The sequence below is a fragment of the Ictidomys tridecemlineatus genome, unplaced genomic scaffold (assembly GCF_052094955.1).
Source record: "Ictidomys tridecemlineatus isolate mIctTri1 unplaced genomic scaffold, mIctTri1.hap1 Scaffold_36, whole genome shotgun sequence".
NCBI lineage: Eukaryota > Metazoa > Chordata > Mammalia > Rodentia > Sciuridae > Ictidomys > Ictidomys tridecemlineatus.
Window position 1 is genome coordinate 214,073 of NW_027522439.1, and position 27,014 is coordinate 241,086.

At 35.0% G+C, this 27,014-nt stretch overlaps 1 protein-coding gene across 1 annotated transcript in view; it reads right to left on the minus strand.

Moving 5' to 3' along the window:
• Positions 1–27,014, minus strand: part of LOC144373347 (adhesion G-protein coupled receptor V1-like) — a 105,410-nt gene that overhangs the window by 16,456 nt on the left and 61,940 nt on the right. The window contains 11 exon segments of the mRNA XM_078036453.1: positions 5,558–5,800; positions 8,528–8,699; positions 9,481–9,598; positions 12,234–13,339; positions 15,088–15,223; positions 16,987–17,161; positions 19,194–19,337; positions 23,536–23,954; positions 23,957–24,008; positions 25,046–25,195; positions 26,557–26,796. Of these exon segments, the coding sequence (XP_077892579.1) occupies positions 5,558–5,800; positions 8,528–8,699; positions 9,481–9,598; positions 12,234–13,339; positions 15,088–15,223; positions 16,987–17,161; positions 19,194–19,337; positions 23,536–23,954; positions 23,957–24,008; positions 25,046–25,195; positions 26,557–26,796 (2,955 nt within the window).

The following is a 27,014-nucleotide window of genomic DNA, read 5'->3' on the forward strand; positions in this document are numbered from 1 at the left end:
GAAAGAAAGAAAGGCAGGGCAAAGAAGCAACAGGAAGTTATGCAAATGAAATGAAACACCAGAGAGGTAAAATTATATTTTGATTTTTTAAAATCATACTTGTTACTTTTCAATAATTGTAGATTAGCATGCATTTATAAGAATAATAAAAAGAGATTTCTTGCACCCTTTATTTAGTATCCCTTATTGGTGGCATCTTGCATAACTATAATATAAATCATTACCAGGGTACTGGCATTAATATAGACAAGATTATCAAGACATTTTTTTCTTTTTCTTTTTGGTACTAAGGATTAAACCCATAGGCACTTAACCACTGAGCCATGTTCCCAGCCCTTTTTATTCTTTATTTTGAAATAGGGTCTTGCTAAGTTGCTGAAGCTGGCTTTGAACTTGTGATCCTCCTGCCTCAGCCTCAAAGAATCCTTCAGTTGACTTTTGTCTGCACTCTATGCCACCCCCTCTTTCATCTTTGGAAACCATTAAACTCCAATTCGATGATTTTTTAAATTTTAGGAATATTATATAAATGATATCATACAGTATATAATTTGGGGATTTTTTTCACTTAGCATGATCATGCGGAGGTGACTCTGGTTGTCATATGTATCAATAGATTATTTTTAATTATTACTGAGTTGTGGTTCAGGGTATGGAGACACTACAGTTTAACTATTCACCCATTAAAAAGAAAATGTTGTTGGGGCCTCAGTAGCTCAGTTGGTTGAGCATTTGCCTTGCATGTGTGAGGCACTGGGTTCAATCCTCAGCACCACATAAAGGTATTGTGTCTACAACTAAAAAATATAAATAAATAAATAAACATAAAAAAATTAAAAAAAATTTAAAACAGAGTGGATATTTTCTTTTATAAAAAATCTGCCTTGCTTTAGTTTTGTGCTATTATGAATAAGCTGCTATAAACATTGATGTGCAAGATTTCATGTGAACATAAGTTTTCATTTCCCTGGAATAAATGTCCCAGGAGTGCAATCGCACTCCTGGGTCATCTGGTAGTTCATGTTTAGTTAAGAAACCAACAAATTCTGTTCCAGAGTGGCTATACCATTTAATATTCCCATGTGCAGTGAGTAAGTGATCTGAGCTAGTATCTTTGAATCCTTCCAACATTTTTTGGTATGGTCACTGATGTAATTTTTGCTGTTCTAAGTGTATACAATGATACTTCATTGTGGTTTATAAATAGGCATTTTGATGAGAGCTAATGATGTTGAATATCTTTTAATGTGCTTTTTATTCATATATACATCTTCTCTAATGTCTCTTCATGTTTGTTTGTTTGTTTGTTTTCTCTGTTTTTGCTTATCATGTCTTCCTTCCTGGTGTTCCACATTTTTTCTTTTTATAATTCCCTTTCTAGTTAGAAAACTTTAGCTTAGCTATTCTTTCAGAATAGGTCTGTGGGCAATAAATTATTTTTTTTTTCCTTTTATAATGCCTCAATTTCTCCTTCATTTGTGAAGGATATTTCTCCTCAAAATCGAATTCAGGGTTGATGGTTCTTTTATCTCAGCACTTGAAAAATGTTGTACCACTTTTACCTGATCCCATGATTAGTAAGAAATCTGCTATTGTTCAAGTTGGTTTTGTCCCATAGATATTCATATTTTCTCTTTCTCTCAATATTTATCTTTGTATTTAATTTTCATATGTATCATATCTTGCTTGGAGTTTTCTTAGTTTCTTCTTGGATTTACAGATTACAATCTTTAGGAAATTTTGCAGTCATTATTCTTTCAAGTATTTTTCATTCCTGATTTCTCTTTCTTTCAGGATTCTAATGACACAATGTTAGATCTTCTGTTACTGTTACATTGGGAGGCTCTTTTTATCTTTTTCAATCTATTTTCCTTTTGCTGTTTAGATTGGATAATTTCTATTATTCTATCTTCAAAGATCATTATTCTTTACTTTGCTCCCTTCATTCTGCTACTGAGCCTATCAATTCACTTTCAGTTATTGCAAGTTTCACTCTTAAAATTTCCATTTTCTCTTATTTGTCTTCTATTTATTTGCTAACACTTCCCATTTCTTTGTTGAAACTTTTTACTTTTCTCATTTCAAGAATGTTTGTAATTGCTAATTGAAGGATTTTTATTGGTTCTTCTTAGTTATACACGACAGTGGAATCCATTTTCATATAGTTATACAAGCATAAATTGTATTTTATTCTAATCAGAATCCCATTCTTGTGGATATGCATAATGGTAAAATTCACTCAAGTACATCTATAAATATACAAAAAAAAACTATGCTAAATCCATTCCACAGTCTTTCCATTTCCTATTCCCTTGCCTTCATTCCCCTTTCTCTAATCTACATAATTTCTATTCTTCCACTAGCCCCTCCCTTAATGGGGGTTAGCTTCATTGAAGCCTTTTGATGATGGCTCTATTACAATGTCAGATACTTTTACTTCTGCCATCTCACTATAGGCACCTGTTGATCCTTTTTATTTTTATTTTTTTCATTCCATTTTAGGTCTCTTTGCATTATTAATAGAACAAATGATTGATAAATGAAACATGGACATTTTGGATGTTATTTTACAAGATTTGAATATTATTTAAGTCTTCTGTTTTAGTTGGCTTCTTTTGAGATTGCTCTGGCAAAGGAAGGGAAGATGTACTTTATTACTGACATGTGAAAGTATAAGCCTAATTTTCCCACTTGTTCTCTGTTGACAGAAGGAGATTCCTCATTATTGCTAAGTGCAGGTGGGAGTTTGATTCCAAACTCATCCTCAACTGATACTTCCCTGACTGAGAAGGGCATTAGTACCTTCCTACTGCCTCCCCAGAGCATCCCTGAACACCATGAGGGAGCTGGGTTCCATTTTATTCTACTAGATAATGATGAAAGTCCTGACACTCCACTTGGTCTCTCTAATACTGTGCCAGCAGAGAGCCTGAAGCCTCTGGCAAGGTAGAAATCTAGATTCCTCATCCATTCTTTGCTGGTGTGTGGAAACAGATTTTTTTCTGGGGTGATTGGCTGAAATAGTATCTATCTTGCTAGGCTACTCTTTTTCTGTTCCTTTCACTAGAGATAGCAGATTTTGTGAGGGCTTTAAAAAATCTCCTCCCATTAGTGTTTCTGTATATCATTACCTTTAGCTCAAAGTCTGGGATTCAAAGCATAAAGAAAACACTGGGAACCCACCACTGTTTTACCACTTAGATCCCCAGCTCTCTAGCTCCTCTGCTTTCTGCTCTCCAGCTTTCAGAGTCTTCTGATGTTGTTTATAAATAATTTTGATTGTCTTCAGTTGTACTTATTGGGAAAGTTACATTGACTCCATCTTCCCAGAAACAGAAGCCCTCCATTCCTAGAAAACTTTACAGATTTCATTCTTCACTTTCATTTGTGTTTGTTGAAATGGCATTGGTTTAACAGCACTGCCATGAATACTCTTTACTAAGTTTATTATTTATTGCAAGGTACTATTTGTATTTGTCAGAATTAATAGGGGGGATGTTTCTATAGATGTATGTTGAAAGAGAGAGAATTATAAGAAATTAATTCATGCAGTTATGGTGACAAACGAATCCCAAGATCTTCAGGGTGATATGGCAATCTGGAAATAAGCGAAATTTTATGGTTTAGTAATAGCCCAAGTGTGAAGGTCTGAGAACCAAGAAAACCAATGGTGTAGTCACAATTCAGAATTCAGTAGGCCTGAAACTCAGGAAAAGCCAATGTTTCAATATGACTGTGACAGCAAGAAAAACTGTGTTTGAATTCAAAGATTATTAGGCAGGAAGAATTCCTCTTTACTCAACTGAGCTTTTTTTGTTCTATCCAGACCTCTACATGATTGTATAATGCTCATCAACATTAGGAGGGCAATCTGTTTTACTCTGTCTACTGATTTAAATGTAAATCTCATCGAAAAATGCCCTTGTAGAAACACAAGAGTAAGGTTTGACAAAATATATTAGCGTCCTGTGGGCCAGTCAAATCAACATATAAAATTAATCATAATAGTAGGGAAAACTAGAAATTAATGACATATATTGTCCCATAAATGTCCTTTAAGAGCTACATGTTAGTGACAACATGTCTTACCAAGAGTCACTTATGATACATCTAGAAAAAGTGTAAAGAAATATGTTAGTGATATTGGCATCAGATTCTTCATTTGGCAACTTCAATTATTCTATCATCTATATGTATCACCAGTATAAAATAGTTTAAATGTACTTCAAATCTCTTTTATCAGCTGCTTTTCATCTCCAGCCCCCCCTCTATTCTCCCAAGTAGTGAGCATGTAGTGATATGTGTCATGGAAGAAGAGCAAGAATGAAGCATGTGCTTTTTTTCTCTCATTTTTCTTCCTATCTTAAATACTATAAGAAAAAATACTAAGATCTTCCAACTATAAATCAAAATACTTCTATCTGCAACTATACCATACCACCTCAAGGTATGTAGAATACAGTTTATTTCTAGGGTCTCATGTAACAGAATGTTGTTTTTTGTGAGTTGATCTATATTCTGTTACAAAGGTAATTACTCTGCCTGGTGAACCTGCAGGACAGCTTACTATTCACAGTGCTAGGCCTGGTCTCCCATGCATGTCTACAGCTCACTGGCCATACACACGTTGTATTTTATGCACAAAATTGGTTTTTGAGCACAGAACAGTTGTATCACCTAATAGTGATACAACCAAGCATATATTGTACAAAAATTCTAATAAAACTTTGTAATCTTGAGGTCTAGAGTCACCAAGTATGGGCTACTTAAACAGTATAAATAATAGGACTGTCTAGAATGATAGCTTTCAAACTGTGGGTTTTCTGGGGCTACAAGAGTCAAGAGGGGAAAAAAAGAGAGGGCTGAGGGACCATCTCTAATCCCACAAGCATGCCTTGTGTAAAGAAGATACATATTCTTGTCTTAGCTATTTAAGAGTTTTGCTGTTAAAGTAAAAAATCAACATTCAAAAGTATAGGGCACTGTTTGGGCTAACTAGATCTGGTGACTTGGTGTTAACAGCATTGTTCTTGGGAGCCTCCTATACCCATCTGCTCCTTGCCTTTACCCTGAAGTCACCTAATAGGATGATTGTGAAAATGTAGCAGTGAGGTCTCACAAACTCATGTATTTGAAGAAACCCAAAATATAATCAGTGTTTGAGGTTCTAAAAAATGAAATTTTCAACTACTTCAGAGATAGAACATAGCAAGTACTTTTTTCCTTCTGATCTCATATAGTTACATTCTGAAAAAACTTTAACTCTTATGAGACTTAATAGAACAGATTTATACCAGATGCTTTGAATTCTGTAATTAACTGTCAAAAACAAAGAAAAATCAAAGTTTATCATTTTAAAACATTTTTAAAACCTGTCACTGATGAGAGAAAAATTGACCTGCTGCAAGAATAAAGCTTAGTGTAATAAATAAAATGTGAATTATAATGGCATCCTCAGAAAATAATCTATCAATTATTGTCTGTTTTATTACTACACTTGTTATATATAGCTAAAGAAGAAAACCTTAATACATGTGACTAAAGGCTGTAAGCTTACCTGAGTACTAAAGTTAACAGATATCATCAGTCCTGTCCCAGAATCTCTTTCCACCTGCAAACTGATTAAAGTGGCCTTCTTCTCAGCCACTGCCAGCCGAGAGCCCACAGAAAAATACACAAGGCTTAGAGGTTCATCACTTTGTAAGAGTTTAATCTGTGCAAATCTGGCACTGTTATTTATTGCTGCTTCAGCAGTGACTTCATAGAGTTCCACGAAAAAATACACTTCAACTTGAGGTATCTGACAATGACAAGAGAAAAATATATACAACTACTACCAATTTATTTCTATTTGGGGGCAGTTCCAGCATCAAGAAATATTTTAATACACATAGATCATTATAGAAATGAATATACAATTAAAAAATAAAATTCTTGTGGTAGGTTACTAGAGAATTAGATTTACTTTTAGGGGTTAAGTAACCTTAATAAGGAAAGTGGATACCATCAGAGCATGTTATATGCATGTGTGAAAATGTTACAAAGAAACCCATCATTTTATGCACTTGATACATGCTAATATTTATACCTAAAAATAAAATAAAAGGGCATATATTTGGAAAAAATACATTTACTTTAGGTAAGCTTCTTACCAGAAGACCAACATTCAGAGACAGCTTGACATAGTACATGAGCAAAAGGATAAACAAAATGTATTCATAAAACAGAATATTATAGAGATATAGTGAAAAGACTCATAGATGGATGTCAAAATATGCTGAGTGAAAATATTGTTTTGAAGTAATATATATATATATATATATATATATATAATACATATATATATGAAGGTACATAAATAGATACTGAAAGAATAAAGTTCCAAAAATTCACTGTTTCAATATATGTTGTTAATGGATATTCATGCAAAGAATTAAAACAAATAAAGAAAAACAGAATAAAGGAAAACTCAGGACAGCAGCTGCCTCAGTTGGAGGTAGCAGGAAGAGACCAAGACAGGGTATGGAGTTGAAGAACACTGAGGATGGGGGAAAAAAAGGGTTTTAACTTTGTGAGATTTTACTTTGATATCTTTTCTTTTTAAAGAGCTTTAAATGTATAGGACCAAATATTGATAATAATAAATTCTATAATTTCATATTTTTTTCAAAATTTCACAAAATTCAATTCAAATAAGTCTAAATATATTCTGTTAGTTGTACCTTGCTTCTGTTCTACATCTTTACTTTCTCAACATTCTGAAATAATGTATTTTCTAAAGTCTGAATTCAACTTTAAAACACATTATCAGTCATTTGTCATTATGAATTATTCACTCTTATACATAATCTAAAAACCTTAGGAGTACTGTTAGCTTCCTGGCACGACTCAAAAAAGCTAAGCTGATGTGGTTTTCAACTGCTCATGAGATTGTCTAATTTGATACAATGCATCATTTTCATCTATCAGCAAGGACCTTATTCATTACTTGTGATTTTTGTGTATGTGTGCTGGGCCTTAAGCCCAGGGGTACTTTACCACCGATCCACATCCCCAGCCTTTATTTTATTTTATTTTGAGATAGGGTCTTACAAAGCTGCTTAAGGCCTTGCTAAGTTGCTGAGGCTGGCCTTGAATTTGTGACCCTCCTATCTCAGCCTCTGAGCCCTGGAATTACAGGCATGTGCTACCATGATCATTTCATGATCATTTTGATGATAATCATTATGTTGTGAAATAATACAAGAAATCCTTCATATTATCCAAGAATAAGTTGCATCTTAGTCACACAATAAATACCCTTAATTTCATTTTGCTACGTGAAGAAATGTGTTTAGCTTTCATATGGTACATATCATTCTTCACTCTTTCTGATCAACTGTCAGCAAATATTGAAATACAGAAATAACTGTATTTATTCCACTTTTGAGAAGCCAAATTTAGCAAATACCATAAAATAAAACACTAGAAAAGTATGGGTAAGTATATTCAAGAGCTATTATTCCCTAATGACCAAGTGAGCTTGAATTCACAATGATTTCTTTCAACTGAAGATTTCAGCATATTATATAAAGACTCTTTCCTTCATTTTCCAGTAAAATATTCCTTTTCATTGTCATGATGATTATAACATTACTTACAACCACTTGCAGTCAAAAAGAATATATTATAATCTAAGTGAAGAACTATCTAAAATTGAGCAGTGTACAGATGGTGCCTACACATAATTAGACCAGAGGCAAAGGTATCTTCTCTCAAAAAAAAAACATTCTATTCAACAATATTGCTTAAATCTACTGAGAAAACAAGACACATAGATCACACCTGAGCCTCTTGAGACTCCTAGATGTGACTGGAGACCTTACAAGAACCCATTCTATGTATAACTGCTAGCAGATTTCTTTCCTAGTTAAGTCAGATGCACTCCAGGGTGATATTTTGCCCCGACTAATATAAAATTAGTTTTGCTGGGATCAGATCTGCTCAGAAGCAGAAAACCAATATACTAAGGATACAATATCTTACTAAAAGCTCTTTAAAAATTCCAACAAATGTTTAAACATTCTGCTTATTTTAAGCAGATTTCATGAGTTAAGAGCATGCTTCCTAAGTTAATTATTATCTTATACATTTTAATGTAGAGCCAACAATAAATCATCAGAAAAAATGCAAGTGAGTTGAAATGGAGGGATGGATTTTCAACAGTTAGAGTAATCAGAAATACTAATCTGGTTGAAAATGACTCAAGAATTGTTTACACAATGAGTAGCTGGGCCAGAGGACCAAAAAAAAAAAAGACAAAGAAATATTGACAAGCTTATTTTACAAAAATTGAAAAATTCAAATTCTCAGTAAATTCTCAGTCTAAAATCTGTGATCCAGCAAAATGATTTTGACATTACAACTAGGCAAGATACAAAGAAATTCAACAAAAACAATATGCTTGAGTTTCCATAAAATGATTTAAAAATGATTACTTCTAAAGAAACATTGGAAGTTTACCGCCTTGTGCCTCGTCATTTCTTACATTCCCTGGCTTAAGTTCAAGGCTGATGAAGCATTGTGTTTGACCTGCTGTACACGTCATGTTTCCTGACACAGACAGAAGTTCATCCATCAGGTTCACTCCTTCTTTCTGGAGAACAATGGCTGTTTTATTAAGTATGACTCTCCAAGAGACCTGGACATCTTCAAAGGCTCTGTGAACAAAGCAAACACATGAGCAGTGTGGTACCTAGTTCATCACCACTGATAATGCTGAAAATGACCAGTTCTCCCCATGACAGAAAGGTTAAGGCTCAAGGTCTACACAGTATTCCTCAATTACACTCTATTAGTAATGAATAAGCATTTGTGGAACTATTCTACATCAAGAATGTGAAAGCAAATAATATTTTTTGCCTATCATGTACCAAAAAAGTGAAAGTAAAAAATAAAGAGAACCCACTTATCTTTTAGCAAAAATTTCTCTATGAAACAACACTGTTGTTAAAAATAGTTGTTATTACAATAAAGGGCAAAAGATGACCTACATTTTCACAAAACATTTAGGTGAAAAAAGGAAAATGTGTGTGTGTGTGTGTGTGTGTGTGTGTGTGTGTGTGTGTGTGCGTGCATATCAAATATATTTATGCATCAGAATTCAAGGCTGTTGCAATATTATTAAATGCAAACAAAATTTTGTTACTCCAAGTGTCCCTCAGAGTGTAATGGTATATGGAGTCCTCAGAGAATAGTAAATATGATGGAGTGATGACCTACATAATCTGACATCTGTGAGGTACTTCACGAAGTACGAAACATTTGAGGCAGCCCTATATTATGATTATGAGCCAAATGTGTTAAATCCCAGATCAAGGACTACAGCACCTGCACACTGACACATCAAATTCCATGCTGCCTACTATCAAGGTTTCATTCTGTCTCCACTATTGTGTGAATCCCAATTAGTGTATACACTCACACACATATCAGTCACACCTGTTTGGCTGCCTTGTGACAAGAAGATGCAGTCTCCTCATATCAGCTCCTTCCCCCAGTTCAAGTCCATCCTGGGAGTCCTCACTGAATCCTATGATTCCATTGTGGAGATCACTTCCTGAAAAGAAAAGTGGAGGCTATAATACACTTAAGAATTTACAAGATCTGCAATGCCTTAGGAATCTTGCCAACTCAGAGAGCATAAGTGAAAAATCCAGAAATGAGGAGTGGGAGCTATAGTGTTTAAAGATCTTCACTAGAAATAAACCAAATATCTACCCTAAAACATCAAGGTAGAAAACAGCTTGAGAAACAGTTCAAGAAAAACACCAAATCCTCCTCCCCACCTAACACACATATACTCATCTCTCTGATGAGACCTTCCTTTACATTTGATTGCACTTGAAATTTTAAAGTCTGTGTATCCTCACAGAAGGTACCTATCCAGCAGCAGCTGTTTCACTTACTACTATCTTCCCAGCACCAAGAAGAGTGCTCACATTTGGTAAGCATTTACTAATATCATTTGAATAAATGAGCTCCATTTAACCCATCTACCTTCCTAAAAGTGGACTGACCAAAAAGGTTCATGTTACATGTTCAGTTATTTACCCCAGAACAAAACAAAACTACTAAGGAATTCTGACTCTTCTGAGCAACATTTAAGTTTACAGGAACCTTCAAACTAAAAAAGATATAAATATATCTTTTGGAGTAAAACCAGACCCCATACTATACTAATCACTTCACATCCTGGCCAGCATATGAGTGAGCTTCTAGGACTAGAGAAATGCCCGTGTACATTTTTAGCAGCTTTCTATTTCCCAGTGACCTGGTTTTGCAAAGTGATCCCAGAAGCAATGACCCTAAAGTAGTCACCTTCAAAAACTGCTTACATCCATCACTTGTAAATCTCACTCCTGAGGTTCCCAGCAGACAGAACTTCTACAGACTAGGTTAAGTTAAGGACACAGAAACTTCTTAGCTGTCCTGATTGAGGAAAGCTTATAGTCAACAGCCCCTGCTCTATTTCCCAGGTGTGAAACGTAAGCAAATGTGGAGTCCATGTCTTATGAACAAGCACATGATGGGCTACATTGGTCCAGGTGCCCTGGTGGGTCTTGCCTCAGCCAGTCCCCATTCTCACTAACTGATCACTGCCATCATTCCTTAGCCTTGCATCAGAACCTGTGTTAGCATTTTCTGTTTTGAAGCAATGGTTTCCTCGTCACCTTCAGTGGGGATTTGGTCTCTTTAAGTAGATTATAAGCTTCTCACAGGCAGAGCCTTCATTTATTTTTGTTTATACAACAGAAGCACCTAACATTATCTAATGAAAATAATGCTTGCTTTCCTTGCCATATCTACAACAAATTGAGGTCAAGTTTCTAGTAAGATGCTCCAGACTTCTAATCTGACAAACCTGTTTTATTGTAAAAGTGCTTTCCAAAATTTAAATGTGAAAAGATAATGAAATTAAAGATGAGAGAAATCAGCAAATTAATGATCCAGTTAAAACTGAAATATTATGAAGAAAAAGAGCCAAGTGAGAAAAAGATGAAGGGTACATTTACAGGCAGAGTGAACAACTCGGGATAATATGACCATGCGGATGTGACTGGTGGCATGCTGATTTTAAATCTTTCATCCTGTACCTCAGATAGGGTGTTAATTTACAGGATATATAAAGTACTCAAAAAGCTTTACACCAAAAAAAAAAAACCCACAAAATAATCCAATTGGTAAATAGGCAAAAGAACTAAACAGACATGTTTCAAAAGAAGAGATACAAATGGTCAGCAAACATATGAAAAAATGTTCAACATTTCTAGCAATTAGAGAAATGTAAATGGAAACTACACTGAGATTTCATCTCACTCTAACCAGAATGGCAAGTATCAAGAATACAAGTAACAATAATTATTATCAACAATGTGGGAAAAAAGGTTCACTCATACATTGTTGGTGGGATTGCAATTTAGTGTAACCATTCTGAAAAGCAGCGTGGAGATTCCTCAAAAAACTAGGAATAGAATTATCATTTGACCCTGTTGTTCCACTCCTTGATATATATCTAAAGGATTTAAAATCAGCACACTACACTGGTACAACCACATCAATGTTCATAGCTGTACAATTCACAATAGCTAAGCTACGGAACCAACTTAGGTACTCTTCAACAGATGAATGGATAAAGAAATTGTGGTATGTGTACACAATGGAATATTGCTTAGTCATAAATAAGAATGTGTGTATGACATTTGCTGGTAATTGGATGGATCTAGAGAATATCATGCTAAGTAAAATAAGCCAACCCCAGATAACCAAAGGGCAAATGTTCTCTCTGATATGTAGAAGCTAACTCATAATAAGGAGATGGGGAGGAATAGAAGTTCAGAGGATTAGACAAAGGGGAATGCAAGGGAAAGGAAGGGGGATGGGAATGGGAAGAACAATGGAATGGATCAGACATAACTTTCCTATGTACATATAGGAATACGACAAGGTGAATCTCAACATCGTGTATGCCCATAAGACTGGGATCCCAGTTAAAATTAAGACATATTCTACGCATGTACAATTTTATCAAAATGGTTTCTACTGTTATGTATCACTAAAAAGAACCAATTAAAAAATATTAACTCTAGTGACTCAAGTAATTCACTGTCTCAAGCTAAACTTAAATAGATTGATCTTATTACAACTTCCGGGCCACAAAAGTACATGTTTTACCTCCATCACTTAAAAGATACCTGCAATAATAACCATGGCAAAAGCTGCAAATCCAGTGGCATCTTTTCCCTTCACAATCTGTGCTCCCCCTTGAGGGTCTGTGTGGAACACAAAGAAGAATTCCTGCCCTTCAGAATCATCATCATCCAAAATTGGAACAGATACTTTGCGTTCTCTTTCTTCATCCAGAAACATAAGGATAAGACTTTGTTCTTCAAAGTCTTCTTCTTCAACTGCCCAGGTCTGGTTGGAGGTTTCATAAATATCCTGAAAAGGCAATGCATTTGGTTCCTTCTAAGCACATCTCTTGCCAAAATTTTTAACTGTTACACTGACATTGCCTTCAAACCCACCAGTTCTTTGGATACGAATTTCCACAGTATTGAATGTGCCATTCTTCATCTCCTCTTCAACATAAACAATGGGGGGGACAAGACTAAAAGTTCCATGAATGGAAATACTGGCAGTTACAGTGGTCATGTCAGGCTTCTCAGGCATGGTAGATGAACCATGAATGGTGACAAGATTCTCAGGGGTGGCAGACATACCAGTATTCTCAGTAATGATGACAGCCATCTCAGTTGTCTGAGGAATGGTAGTTAACTCGCTTGTGCCAGGATATGTGGTAGAATCAGTTTCTATAAGAATGAGAGTGGTATCAACTACGACAGTCACAGCTGTCAAGGGGACAGAAACATCCATGCCTGCCACATCATCATTATCCAATATTGTGATCACTGCAACACTGAAATCTAGATTCAGGCATGGTCTCCAATTAGCATCAAACTTTTGTAGTCCCTGAATTTCTGCTGAAGTAAGATTAACAAAAAAAGTTTCTTCCATCTCATGAAGCTGATCGTTAATAATGGTTATTTCAAAATCAACTTCAGCTTGGAATTTTTGAAAAAACATTTCCCCTTTCTGTATAGGCTCAAAGTCTTCCAGTGACTTTGCACTTCCTGGAGTTGTCTCATAGGAAACTTTAATAAGATCACTGTGGAACCCAAACAGTCTTTGCACATGTAATCTGATTATCTGTATATCTTCCGAAACCGTGATACTTCTTGAACTAGGGGAAAACTGGAAGACTCCCATAGGTTCAATTTCAGCAATGGTGAAACCTGATCTGGAAAAATTTAAAACCATGAGAATTGATTAAAATACGACTACCACTATAGGGAGTATTCTTTTATACATTTATGATGCTGCTCATGAAGCATCTTATAAATGACATGGCCTTACAAATTCCATATCCAAGAAATGAATGAGCAACAGTGACAGAAAAATTACTTAACAAGTCTTGGCTAAATGAAGAGCTCTTAGGTCTCTGCTATGTTTCTCCATCATCCTGGGGCCACTAACAGAAGGATCTGAATCCTCAGCATTTCTCTAATGATGAGTAAAAGACCACCAAAATCTCTGTGATGCTCTAGACATCAGACAATGTTTCTGTCTACCAAATAGAAATATTAACTAGTACTAGGAACACAATTCTTATCTCCTCAAACTGTCAGTAATGGGACTATTCTCTCATGTAAATGTAGCTAAAACTCTCTATATAAATTGGAAGAAACATCCATGGTTTAAAATTTTATTCTTTTCTTATGAATTTTTATTGTGAATTAATAACTATATCAAAAATTGGAACTGGTGGCCCATCAATCTTAATTCTGACTATGGACATATTTTCTTTGACGAACAGAGTTTAACATGTAAATAACTAAATGTAAATTTGAGTGCCTTTAAAGAAGACACCCCAGGCCTATCCCTCTATATTGTCAAGCACTATCAGTACATAAATTAGTTGTTAGAGTTCAGCCTGTGACAAGACAGTCAGGGTCCAAATTACGGCCAGAACACTGAGCTGTGTAGATGCTAGGTTTATTACCTTATGTATAAATCATTCTTCATTTATAAAATGGGACAATTAGTTATATCTAGTTCAAACAGTGGCTGTTTGGAAGAACGAAGAGTGTATGTGTGTGTGTGTGTGTGTGTGTGTGTGTGTGTGTGTGTGTGTGTGTAGAAGCACTATAACACTGAAAGCTATTATTGGTGTTGCTAAAGGCATTTGAATTTATGACCTTTAAATATGTTCTCTGGACAACCATTTCTTTTTAAATGATATATGCATAATGTGTAATCTAAAGCCATGTTTTCACCAACAGATGCCTCCCACATAAATGTGTGTGCACGCACAACAGTCTTGTGCACATATTTTCTACAGTTTACAAATAAGCAAACTGAGGAACAGAAAGACCAAGTAACTTTCCCAAAGTCACATAGCAAATCAGTAGCAGAGCCAGAACTAATAAGTGTGGTTCTCAGATCTGTCTTCTGCTGTTCTGGCCAAGTGCATCTCAGGCATGAGAAAAATAAACTGCTTTTAGGCGGGATATATTTCATTGCAAATATGCTTGGTTCCATATGAATAGTTACAATAGATACATCAAAAAATGAAATAAATTAAAGTCAAAGAGCTACTTGATTGAATAAGTAACATTATTACACTACTATGATGTTTTATTCTTATTTGTTATCACTTGGGGGAAATCAGGTATTTTCAGTAGCTTTGCAAAAGACAGTTTCCTGTAAAACAAGCATATTTGACGCCACAGTTCCTACTGCAGATGGAATTCAGGGTGACCACTCTCAAGTTAAAGGTCATGATGAGTTCTGTAAAGCAACAGAGTGGTGGCTGCTGAGACCCAGCCTCCCAGGCGGCGTCTTTGGCATGCAGGCTCTATGTTGTTTTACAGTTAAATGGTTTGCGTCTGCTTCAAGGTCAGTGACCCCTGTGCTTTCCTCTGTAGTGACTGATACCCCAGACCATTCCTCAGAGAATTTCTGGGTTGAGAATCAGGTTGGTCTTACCGGAGTTGGGCTCCACCTGGAGCACTGCTCCGCACACCTGACAGGTGAATGACGAAGGCCTCCAGCCGACCAGGACTGGGGAAGGTCCACAGCAAAACTCCTTTCCTTTGTTCACCATGGGAAAATGACAGGCTCCCTGAAACAAATGTGAAAAGTGAAGCAGGCTTGCTCTTAGGTTCTTAAATTGGAATTTGACTCCTACACATGTAGTGAAATATTTTCTTTTCCAAAATTTTGGAAGATAACATATTAAAAACTGGGGGAGGGAAAGGTATATAAATAAACTTGCAGAAGCTGCCCTAACCACATAAACCCAACTTTCAGTCCCTGTCTATTCATCACTTATCTTACCCTGCCCCAGCTTAACTGCCAAATCCAGTAGTGAAAAGAGAATAGTGTTAGGCAAGAGTCGACCAGTACTCAGTGTCAAGGGTCAGGCACTGGTTCAAATACTGACCCCAGGATACTTTGGAAATGTGTCTTGAAGTAGTTTATGACAAAATATCACAATGAATGTATGTTATTTTAGGTTACTTCAGAAAAAATAAATGTTACAAATATGGTAGAATAACTTAAATCTAGTCAGTGAGTTTGTGGGTGTTCATTATATTTTATTTTCCATTTTGTTGACAAATTTATTAGAAAAACTCAAAAAAGCTAATCAAGCCTATTTAAAGATATAAATCTATTTGGGAGAACTTCTGTAATTTTAAAATAATCAAGTTATTATAAAACTTCTAAATATTAATTTCATATGTAAACACAGTAACATACACAGACTTAAAGAGCAATGTATTCACAGATACATATTTTTAAATTATCTAAGCTGTTACCAGAACAAAAGTAAATAGATAGATAGAATAGAAGGAGCTGTGCATATCACCAAAATTGACAGAAAGGGTAGGGGAGTAACAAATAAGTGTTATTACAGAAAATAGATTAAAAAGATGATGAAATAGCTTTAATTTAGGGGATGTGCTAAAAGGAAAATCAAGCAGAAGAAGTACTTGATACATTATATCAACATTACCTATCCCGTGGCTATGGAAACCCCAGTAACCAAGGCAGTTCTAATGCTATGGTGGCTCTTAACCAAGCATCTAAATTCACTCTGAACTACTGGGATTCCTGTTGGGTTGCAAGCTGGCCTGTCAATATTGTCATTTTCTGTCCTGGGCTCTCACCCTCATCTAAAGGATTTCAGGTTTTTATTCCATTTTTTGGCTGAGAACTTGAGAAAATGAAAATCTTTCCATCTTCACAGAGAGACTGTGGATCTCAGTTCTTACACAGGATTCACTACATTTATGACTGATGGTACATGGTATTTGCCTGGTGACCAGGAGGACACTGTAAATAAATGACAGGTGGAGGGGGAAGTACAAAGATTCTGAGTCCACTGAGATCTCCTTTATAACTGCCGTCACAAGGATTTGGAGTGGGTTCTGTATAACACGTCAGAGGTCAAACCATCTAATGCTTACATCTTGCTCAAAAAGTTAATGATATAATTTTTAAAATTCAGTATGTAAAGTAACCACAGTTGTTCTATTAGAAATATTCAAGTGGACATGTAAATTAATGCAAAGTTACATCTTTTTAATTACCATATGGACCAAATAAGGTACTCAGAACTACTTTTAACAAACTCTTAATGTACTGGCAAAGCATTCTGCTTAGTGACCACTGTTTTGAGGTAAGGTATGAAGTCTTCAATGTGTCTCAAAAAAAGTTTCCCTCCTCCTCACCAATCTGCTCTTACAATTCTGATCACTTACATATGGAAATACTATATTAGGAAGCTAATAGTTTAGAGTCCAGAGGAAGGATGACCCAAGAAATTGGCCAGTTACACATCTGCCTATCCTATAGGCTGATCCTAGAAACACTACAACTCACCCAGTATTGGGGTCATGTTACCAACAGTGATGAACTCAGGGATTTCTAACCCAGGAGCATATCCTGTGGTCCAGGTCACTGAGAGAGCATCATATGTTCCTGTCCTAGAAATCATAACTTGGCTTGTGCCAGCAGTGATATCCGTGAGTTGAAAAGCAGTGGATTCAAATCCAACCTGAAGAAAAACATGTTTAGATTATTTCATGTTTTATTTGAAAATTTCCAGGGAATTTGAAGTGTTAAATGTCAAATTTCCTTTTGTTTATATATTTCCTTTTTTACAATATATTCAATTGAAAAAGATTTAAGAAATAAAATCTCATATTTGAAAATTTATTCTGCTTCATAATTTAGATTATAATCTATAGCTTTCTCTTTTTGAATAAAATGCAATTCCCTCATTGGACAATATCCAAAAAATAAATAAAACCATAATTAAATGAAAGCAAAAAAAAATTAAATGGCATTTTAATATAACAACCTGATTTGTCTAAAACTGAAATCCAACCTTTTGCTAAGATGTAACAACATATTTCTTCATTTACAAAATGAGCATCATGGACTGGACCTTCTCTTAAGGTTTTCAATTTTTTGATTCAACTTGATATCTTTTTGTGAAGATCAGAAAACGTCAAAGATTTTTTTAAAAAAATAACTGTCCTTTTCACAAGCATCACATCCCAGGACATGTGATTTATAGATGAAATAAGTTCTAGTCAATGAGTTAAAATAAAACCAGATTTCTAGCTTCACATTGTGATTCAGACAGCTCAGATTACCTCTTCTGGTTTCAATAACTGTAAATTTGGAATATAATTTGATCAATGGTTTTATTGTAAGACTTACTCTTCCCTTTTAAAATTAGAAAGAAGAATAGCAGAAGAGTATGGGAGGATGCTGAAAGACAGCTTCTGGAATCACAGAGGAGAAAACAACAGTGACAACTTTTACTTGACACTAGTCTAGAGTCTCTGTCACCAAGATCTCTGGTTAGCAACTGCCAAGAGCTTTGAGTGAGATCATGCTTGCTACATGGCTAGAGGACTATAGGAACATATCCTAGTCACATCACAAGCACACATACACACACCATGTAAATACTGGCAGGAGTACAGAGGATACATTGCACAAATAATGTTGCCCTTCAGGGTGGATGGTAAAGTGTTGTGTACAGTTAAGGAGTAAGAAATACTTAGCTACTCCAAATGAATGGCTTGGGATAAAATGAATTTATTTAATAATAACCAGTGAACACAAAAAACCAACAATGTTTCAGAGACTTTCAGTTAATTCTATTCCCTTACTCATTCTTGAACAAAAGAAAACAAAACCGTTCCTTTCAATATTTTTAATGCTGGTGGATTCCACTTTAGAGGACAGAGCAAATGCACTTGCTATGAAGAAGATACCCAGGAAAGAGTAGCTAAAGAGCATTCTGTAATGGCCAGAGACTGTATCTGCCCATATTCCTACCCATTCAACCACACAGATTCCACATCAGCGTCTGGAGCCAGGCTTGTCATTTGAGCTCCCATCTGAAGGAGCAAGGAGGAATTACATCTCATAACATCTTCAAACAGATATCATGTTGCCATAGCCATAGACAGCAGACCTAGCTTTGTCTTATATGGACAGAATCAAAATAAAAGAAAGTAAGGCCTTTGTTCTTCTTCAAATTGCTGAAATGATTGGGCAATAATTTTTCCTGAGATGAACTTGGACAACTCAGATACTTGGGTGCAACCATATCACAGAAAGCCTTCTAGCATTTGTCTAAGTCAGCACAAACTTGCACAGTAAACCAAAGCCTGAATGGCAAAGACAAACATGAAAAGATCTGAAATATTCACTAATATTTCATTCTAATTTTAATTACTTAGTATAAGTAACTCAAAAGTAAATAGTTAATATCAAGGAAAGACTTGGGCATTTCAACTTTAGGTTGACTGTTATTTTAAAAATTCCACAACTTACATTCAAATTCTACAAGATAAAAAATTTTCTAAAACCCTAAAAAAGTAAACATATTTCCTAACTAGTGTTGAAAGTTGACAATTACTTTTATTATTTTTCTATTATGTCAACTTTGATATTCACAGGATTATTCAGATTGAATGATTGATATTAAGAAACTCTCTAGGAACTTGGTCCTTCTTGTGAAGCTGCCCTCTGCTGGTCGGCTGCAGTACCACACCAGGGCCAATTACCTGAGAATTGGCTGCTTCTTCAGGGACTGGAAGCACAGCAGATTTTGCTTCATGAAGAATGGTTGGCATTCCATAGACATTTCCACTGAGGAGCATCACAGTCACTAGCTGCAAGGTGATATTGGAGCCCAGTGACAGAAAGACCTAGAAACCAACAGCATCAATTACATTTTTTTAGTTGTTAAGAAATGATTTTTCGAGTAATATAGTGAGCCTTTAGCACACTGCCTGAGGTTCCCTTAGTAGCAATTTCATCATTGTGTGACCTTAGTCTTAAAAAAACTCCAGCATTTAGAGTGTGAAGTGAGGAGTAGTCGTTGCATAGTATAAAAACTTGCAAACGTTCCATGTGTACTCAAATAGTCTCAAAAAGGTATCAAGTAGCAGTGTTGGTGAAAAAATCATGTGTCAAGGGAATGGAAAGAGCACACTGTTGAATAATATCAGGCCCTGAAACCCAGCAAAACCCACTTTCTTCCTCTTCATTAATTCATAAAGAATTAATGATTTACTCAAAATGGACAATGAATTAGGTATCTTGATTATTTGAATGTTGAATAAATAAAAATTACTAACATCATGTATTAAATTACCAGTGGACAAAATTTTAAAGTCCAACAAAATAAGGGAAGTTCTGAACTTACAAACTGATGTTACACTAAAAGTATTTTTGAAACTTATAATACAATTTTACATAGAAACATTGTTATTGGTAATGGCTAACCCCAAGTTGTACAATAACCTGAACTATTCCTAAAAAATTTTGTATCTTTGTTAAATATAAAAGCAACCACTTCTATGCAGTCTCTTCTTCTTTCAAATATAATTAACTTAAACATGTGTCATTTCCTCAAATGTACAAAGGGTACACAATAGCAGTTTCAAATGATGTGCAACCTAAGGGCAAAAGATGTTTCATTCTTTCCAAATGACATTTTCTGAGCCAGGGGAGAGCTTAGTGGCAGAGCACTCACCTAATATTTGTTGGTTCAATGTCATACTGTGAAAAGAAATTACATAACTAAACATGAATTTTAGTTCAAATGTTAAGGAAACAAATCATAATATTAAACTTTAATCATGTGTACCCCACCTGTCTGGGTAGCTAGTGATAATTTATTCCCATTTTCTAAAGAATGAAGGATGAGGTGTCATCATAAACACAGAGTCCCTGATGCCTTTCCTCTTAACTCTCTGTTCATGGGCCCATCCCAGACTTGTGTGATGCAGCAGTTCTTCAAAGTACAGGAATTAAACATTAAAATTGAACTGTGGTCACAGCAGATTTGAGGAACAACTGGTCTACCCACAGAAAAGTGGTTAGATGAATTTGAAAAGAAACTTGAAAGTTTTAGGCAGTGATCATGTTCTTCAACATGGCCTTCTATATCCCTGATCCAAGACTACCTCGTCAGTGCTATTTTATATATTTCTCATCACTCTTAATGTCATTTGGGCACAAACAGAAAGAATTTATAGTCCCATGATATCCTGTGCACCCACATACTTTTTAAATTGGTTGTTAGTGAGCCTCTCTTACACTAGACAGAAGGACCAGGATGACAGGAATTGTGTCTCAATCATCTTTGATCAGTTCTGCTTCCCATAAACACCAGCACAGAGATGAGTGCTCAAAAAATGACCCAACCACAAAGGTAAATCTCCTCCTTCATTCCCACTTAAGCCCTTTAAACCTAGACATGTTCCTTCAGTGAACCAATGGTTCCTGCAGTCAGTGTGTGCCTCATCTAAGAACCCACTTCTTAGACAAGTGTGGTAACAGTTTAAACTCCATGGTCCAGGTCTTAAACCTACATCAAGAGTCTTAGCAGAAGCTTTCCTTGTTCAAAGACCCACTTGAAAGTAGCCACATCACAACAGACTAAACATGTCATGGTCTTGGTTGTCTTCCCTTTGGTTGACCTATCCTGACCTGTCTGAAATCCTAACTTTTACCCAGAAGTATGGAGCAAGGAGAATTACATACTCTGCACTATGTGCTGTGTAACTATATTGTGTAATAATATCCCAAACCTCAAAAAACAATGTGTTATATCTCGGATGGGAGGGAGGAAGTGGATCCTTAAAAAAGTCCTGCCCTTGTTTTATAAGCATGTTGCATCTTGATCCAAACATTTACTTTGAAAAACTAACTCACCAATATCTAATTATGTGCAGTTTTATACCACACATCCTCAACTATAGGAGTGAAGAAGAAAGAACCCATGCATTTGAAATAGGTTAATGAAAGAAGTTATAGTAAGAAAATATAGCAAGCTTCTCAGTATGCATGAACTAGCAAATTTTATTTCTGTTCATTGGAAATTAGAAACCATAAGAACAAACTAGTTTCAAAGAAGATTTTAAGAACACTATATATAATTCAAATGTGGTATTAGGAAATCTAAGTGTCTTCATAAACTATGCCATTATGCTGTCCAAGTAAAAGAAAGAACTACTATCATTCAAAGTGATCTAGGTACCACAAAAAGCTACCTAATAGCCAGGCATATCAAATGTCTTAGTCTATGTAATATATATCATATATTTTAGGTGAGTGCAACTTTCAACTGTACACATCAGTTAACAAAATAATACAATAATCTTCTCTGTGGAAGGCTTGTTGGCAAATTAATGCAATATATAAAATGATACAAATCTATTCATTAAAAAGTTAAAGAATAACCCCTAGTATTCATTAGCAGCTTATAATTGACTGTTCAGAATGTGATGTTATGAATGTGTTGGAGAATTTTTCCAGTTATATAATTTAGGCACAATGTATTTTTGAAAATTTCTTCTAATTTGTAAAAGAGACTTAATACAATGATTTTCTGGTTAACTTAATGTCCCACTCTTTTACCCAGTATTGCACTATTTTGGATTTGGAGTTTAGAAATTTATAAATCAGGGCCATGACTTCAAGTCAGTTTCTCAAAAAAAAAAAAAAAACTACAGGCTCATAGTAATAATTATGAACCCCACGTCTCACAAACAAGCCTCCATTTTTCTCTTGTATCAAACACCAAAAACAGTTAAAGACCTAGGTGCACAAAAGATCAAAAGCTTACACAGTAAGCATGAATTAGTGTAATGGACTTGTTGCTTATTCTGAATGACCACCTTTCTTCTATTGATTGCAACTTTATATAAAATGGATGAAACAAATAAGAAGCTACATCATTTCTCTCTTGCTTTGTGTTTTGTGTAGTCTCTTTCCACCACCCTTTATTTGTTGAAAGTAAACCTCAAAACTTTCTGTCATTTTTAGGAATATAAAAGACCAGGCATACATAAATTGAAACTGCAATCTCACATTCAATCCAAGCTCCCTGTTTATGATAGTTCTTGCTTGATTAGGATCTACAAAGAGAAAGAGGTCATACTATGATTTCAGTACTCCTCCAAACCTCAGCCCCAGGACCTTCCCATCAGTCATCTGACACTTCCAGGTTTGGGACAAGAGGAAGGCCTCTTTAAGACAAAAACCTTGTCTCTCTGCTATCCTCCTTTCTTGGCCAACACTGACAGCCACCACAGCTCCATGAAAACAGCGCCCTAATATTTAGGCAGTGATCATGTTCTTCAGCATGGCCTTCCATATTCCTGATACAACTTCATGGCCTCAATTTGGGTGTTCCTCAAAGGCTTCAGAATTCCACTCCTCAGTGTTCCTCAGAAGAGACAACTTATTCTCTTGATGACTTTGTGATTCACCCCATTTTTCACAATGCACCCTACTGATTTTTCACATGGTGACTGCAATCTGGCTACTTTTGGGGCAGTCTTTCATAATCATAAGAGAATTCAATTAAATAATTTCTCTCCTATCATAGAGACTGATGTGGTTTGCACCATCCTTGTAAGGATTAAGATAAACAGTCACTTAAATCACTTTCTGTGGGTTCAAAGACTGAGAAAGACTGCTGGAGTATCTACTTGACCCACAGGAAATTTAGGCCTTTTTATTGCTCAAATGATGGCAGAGAGATGCGCTACTCTCTCTTTCTTAATACTCTCAAAAAAATTATACTGATTTCCAAAATTTCAAGGACAGAAGCAGGTATCAGTTCCTATACTTAATGCAGGCCCTTCAAGTTCCAGAGAGCAAGAATAAGTCTCTCTCACTATACTATCCTGGAACTATGTAAGTATTGAATAATCCCTGCTATTATCTAGATAACTATACTTAGTCATTTATAATCTACAAAATCATTGTCCAATAATTACTATGCATTCCCTAAGGCCTTTTCATTGATATGTTAAAATGTCTAAGCAAGACTCATAAGTAATAATGAGGTAAGCAAAGACTCCCTAAAAGAATAATAAGGACATCACAAACCTGATTCTTTATTGGAACAATGTCAACTTTATATCTGGCACAATCTTGAACCACCAGCTGCATCTCTGCATTTTTTGTAGCAACTAGCTGTTCTTTATGATCAGATGATATTCGAAATCTAACAGCCACATCTCCAAATGTGCCAGCAAGCCTGGTGATATTAATTTGGACAAATCTAATAAGGTCCTGTCCAATAAGTATTGACTGGTGATCTGGATACAAGGCAAATACTCCATGTGGATAATCATTTGCAGACACAGAGAACAATGTGATGCATTTTTCCACATCCAGTTCTGCTCCTCCCTCTACAGAAACTAGCTGCATCACACAGTCCTCCTCTATCTCAGGTATATTATCTGGCAGCAAATGAACATCAAAGCTTGCATCAGTGTCTCCATCAGCCATGGTGAAAAATCCATTGTGGAAATAAAGTCACCAGTGATATCAAATTCACTACTTAATTCCCAGTAAATCTAAAATAAAAGGGAAAAATTCCAACAAAGTTAGATAATCCACTATATTAAACCAAATAAATTAAATATCCCTTTATAAAGTACAAAAATAAATTTTGTTGTGCATCATTACATTCAAAGCCAAATCCTCTAAGTATATGTAAGTTTGTGTAGTATATGAATCACTTCAGGCATTCATTGTAATTTGCAAAACATGATTTAAAATTCTCACTATTTGACCTACTTCTAAAATAATCAAATATTTTGAAGAAAGAAAAGCAATTTAACTAATTTTAGCGCACCAATTCCATAATTACATTAATTAGTGAACCATATATGATATTTTAAAATAAAAATAAGTAGAAAATTTGATGATTCACATCAGAATTTGATTTTGTTTATTTTAAATATAAAGGGAATATTTATAAATTATCAAGAATTTATCATTAATTCCCAAGCATTGTTGAACTCCAAACTATAAAAATTCAACTGAAGAAGTACCAGTTAATATCCATTACTGGAAGAGAGGTTAACTGTATGCAGAAATTTCACAAAATATATTTTTCTGGCAAAAAAAATACCTGTCATTGACTTTAGCCAAATACCAAGAGAACTTCTAAGAGAATCCTCAGTTTATATCAATAAACACACAAATGCAACCCCTTAAAAAACACTTGCTAACTGGAGATATCCTGTTGATAAATAAAGCCTTAAAGAATGTAATAAGTAATTTCTAAAAAAATCAAGAGGCTTACACAGAAAAGGTTCCGTATTTATAGCAAGAAATAAAATACAAAATAGTTCAGTCCTTCACAATGAAGCCTGAGAAAGGTCCTTCATACACTAACTGTAATCATATTGAATTCAGAAAGAAAACCAGATTTGATGAGATCTGCAGAGGCCAGAGGTGCTTAAACGAAGCCTCTCAATTTATCTCAAAAACCCAAGTAATTTTAGTTTTTCAAAAACTTTAAAGAAAAATGCAGGCTCTCTGTCACTCTTGACCACATTCAATAGGTAAATTGGTGTACTTGGAAAAATCAAATGAAAAATAATACTGTAATTTCTCCAAAGGTGCCCTTCACCCTTCTGACAAGGAAAATGATGACCAGTGGTCCTTCCAAATCTGGTGGCTCCACATAAGTCTTCTTAGATAAAGACTCAGGAGCAAAATGAACAACTCCATTTGGATCACCAAACTTTTGTATCTAAAAAAATAAATAAATAAAGACCATTAAAAGAGCAGAGTAAATAAACAACTATGATGAAATTATAGCATCCAACATATTAATGCACCAATAAGCCGAGAAAATAGAAGAAACATAGAAATAACATTTGACTATAATATGCTTACCTACTTGATTAAAAAAAGAGAGTAAACTACTATACTAACTGTTGTCTAAGATGAATAGGTTTTTATTCCATAAAAATAATGGGAACAAGTATGCAGAAAATTATAATTTGCAAAACCTGAAAATGATATGAATTTGATACCTAATTTTTGCTTTATTCATCTTAATTTTCTAGCTATGACATGAAGTGGACAGAGGCAAAAATGCCCTGTAATTTTGCTTAATTTTATGCCTCAAATAGGAAGGACTACACCTCCAGTTGTTTGCTCAAACAACAGTCTGGATGTTGTCAAAGGTGTTCTATAGATATGATTAACCTTAAGGATCAGCTGGCTCTAAATAAAGGAGATTAGCCTCTATAGTGGGTGGTCATTTCCAGCCAACTGAAGAATTGAAAAGCAAACACTGATGTTTCTTGCAGCAGAAGGAAACTGTGCCTCAAAACTGTAACTCAGGAACCTTGCTTGAGTTTGCAGCCTGCTGGCCTGCCCCACGAATTCCCACTCAAGACCCACAGACAGCTTCAGTTCTTTCCTGGGTCTCCTGCCTGCCAACTCCCATAATCACAGGAGACAGTTCCTTAAAATCTCTTTCTCTTTTGCAATCACTCTATGTGTATGTGTCCTACTGGTTCTCTTTCTTCAGAATACTATGACAGAAGTAGATTCTCAAACAAGAGTATTTTCCAAACACACAAACAAAAAAATCAAATAGTGCTCTCTCTCTGTACATTGTTTTCAGTAGCTTACTAATACGGGGCTACTTAATTCCCAGTAATTCTGGCCCTCATGACTAGGTGATTCATATCACATATATAGAATCCAGGTCTAATATAATACCAAATCATTGTGTTAATCAAACAAGTGCATTCTTTCTTCAAAAAACCTGATTTATAGCACATTAATAATTTTTCTTTATTTTGAAGACAAAGATGACATAACAAATACTTCCTCTGTAAAAGTGCAAATATTGCCAAACAAATTTTCTCAAAGATTGTAAAATAAGTATCACTCTCTTAAAACTTTTTAAAAATTGCTAATAATCAGGCTATGTCATGAACAAACATAAAAATAAAAGGGTTTGATCTGTTGGAATTACTATGACTTCTTATGGCTTCATAATTTTCAATTCAACACAAGCATATAGAGTTTCAAACACTATAAATGAATTTGATAAATCTATTAAATCTGAAATTTTGTAGGTAAAGTCAGACTTACAGTTAATGTAATATCTTTAGCTTCGGAGTCTAAGTTAGCGTCTCCTTTCACAAGTTTAAGTTTAATTACAAAGGTCTTTTCAATTTCAATTTCTTCATGAGGATAGATTGTCAGAATTATGGTTCTCACTCCATCTTCTCCATCTCCAAAAAAGAATGATCTGCTCACTGGGTCTGCAATGTCTCTGTTCTGTGGTGGTAAGGTTTCCTGAGAATTGGGTCCTATTATCTCCCAGTTTACCTGCAAAATGTTTTTTTTTTAAATTTTTTAATAGAGAAGATTAGTTTTAACCAAAGGATTATTGCAGTATATGTAGTATTAGAAAAAAACTAACATACATATATTACAAAACTATTATAGGATAAATCCAGAGAATTCCTACTTCATCAGCTTATTTTTTAATAAAACAATGGCATTTGCAAATATGACCTGCATGTCTATGTAGTTAAATTCCTATT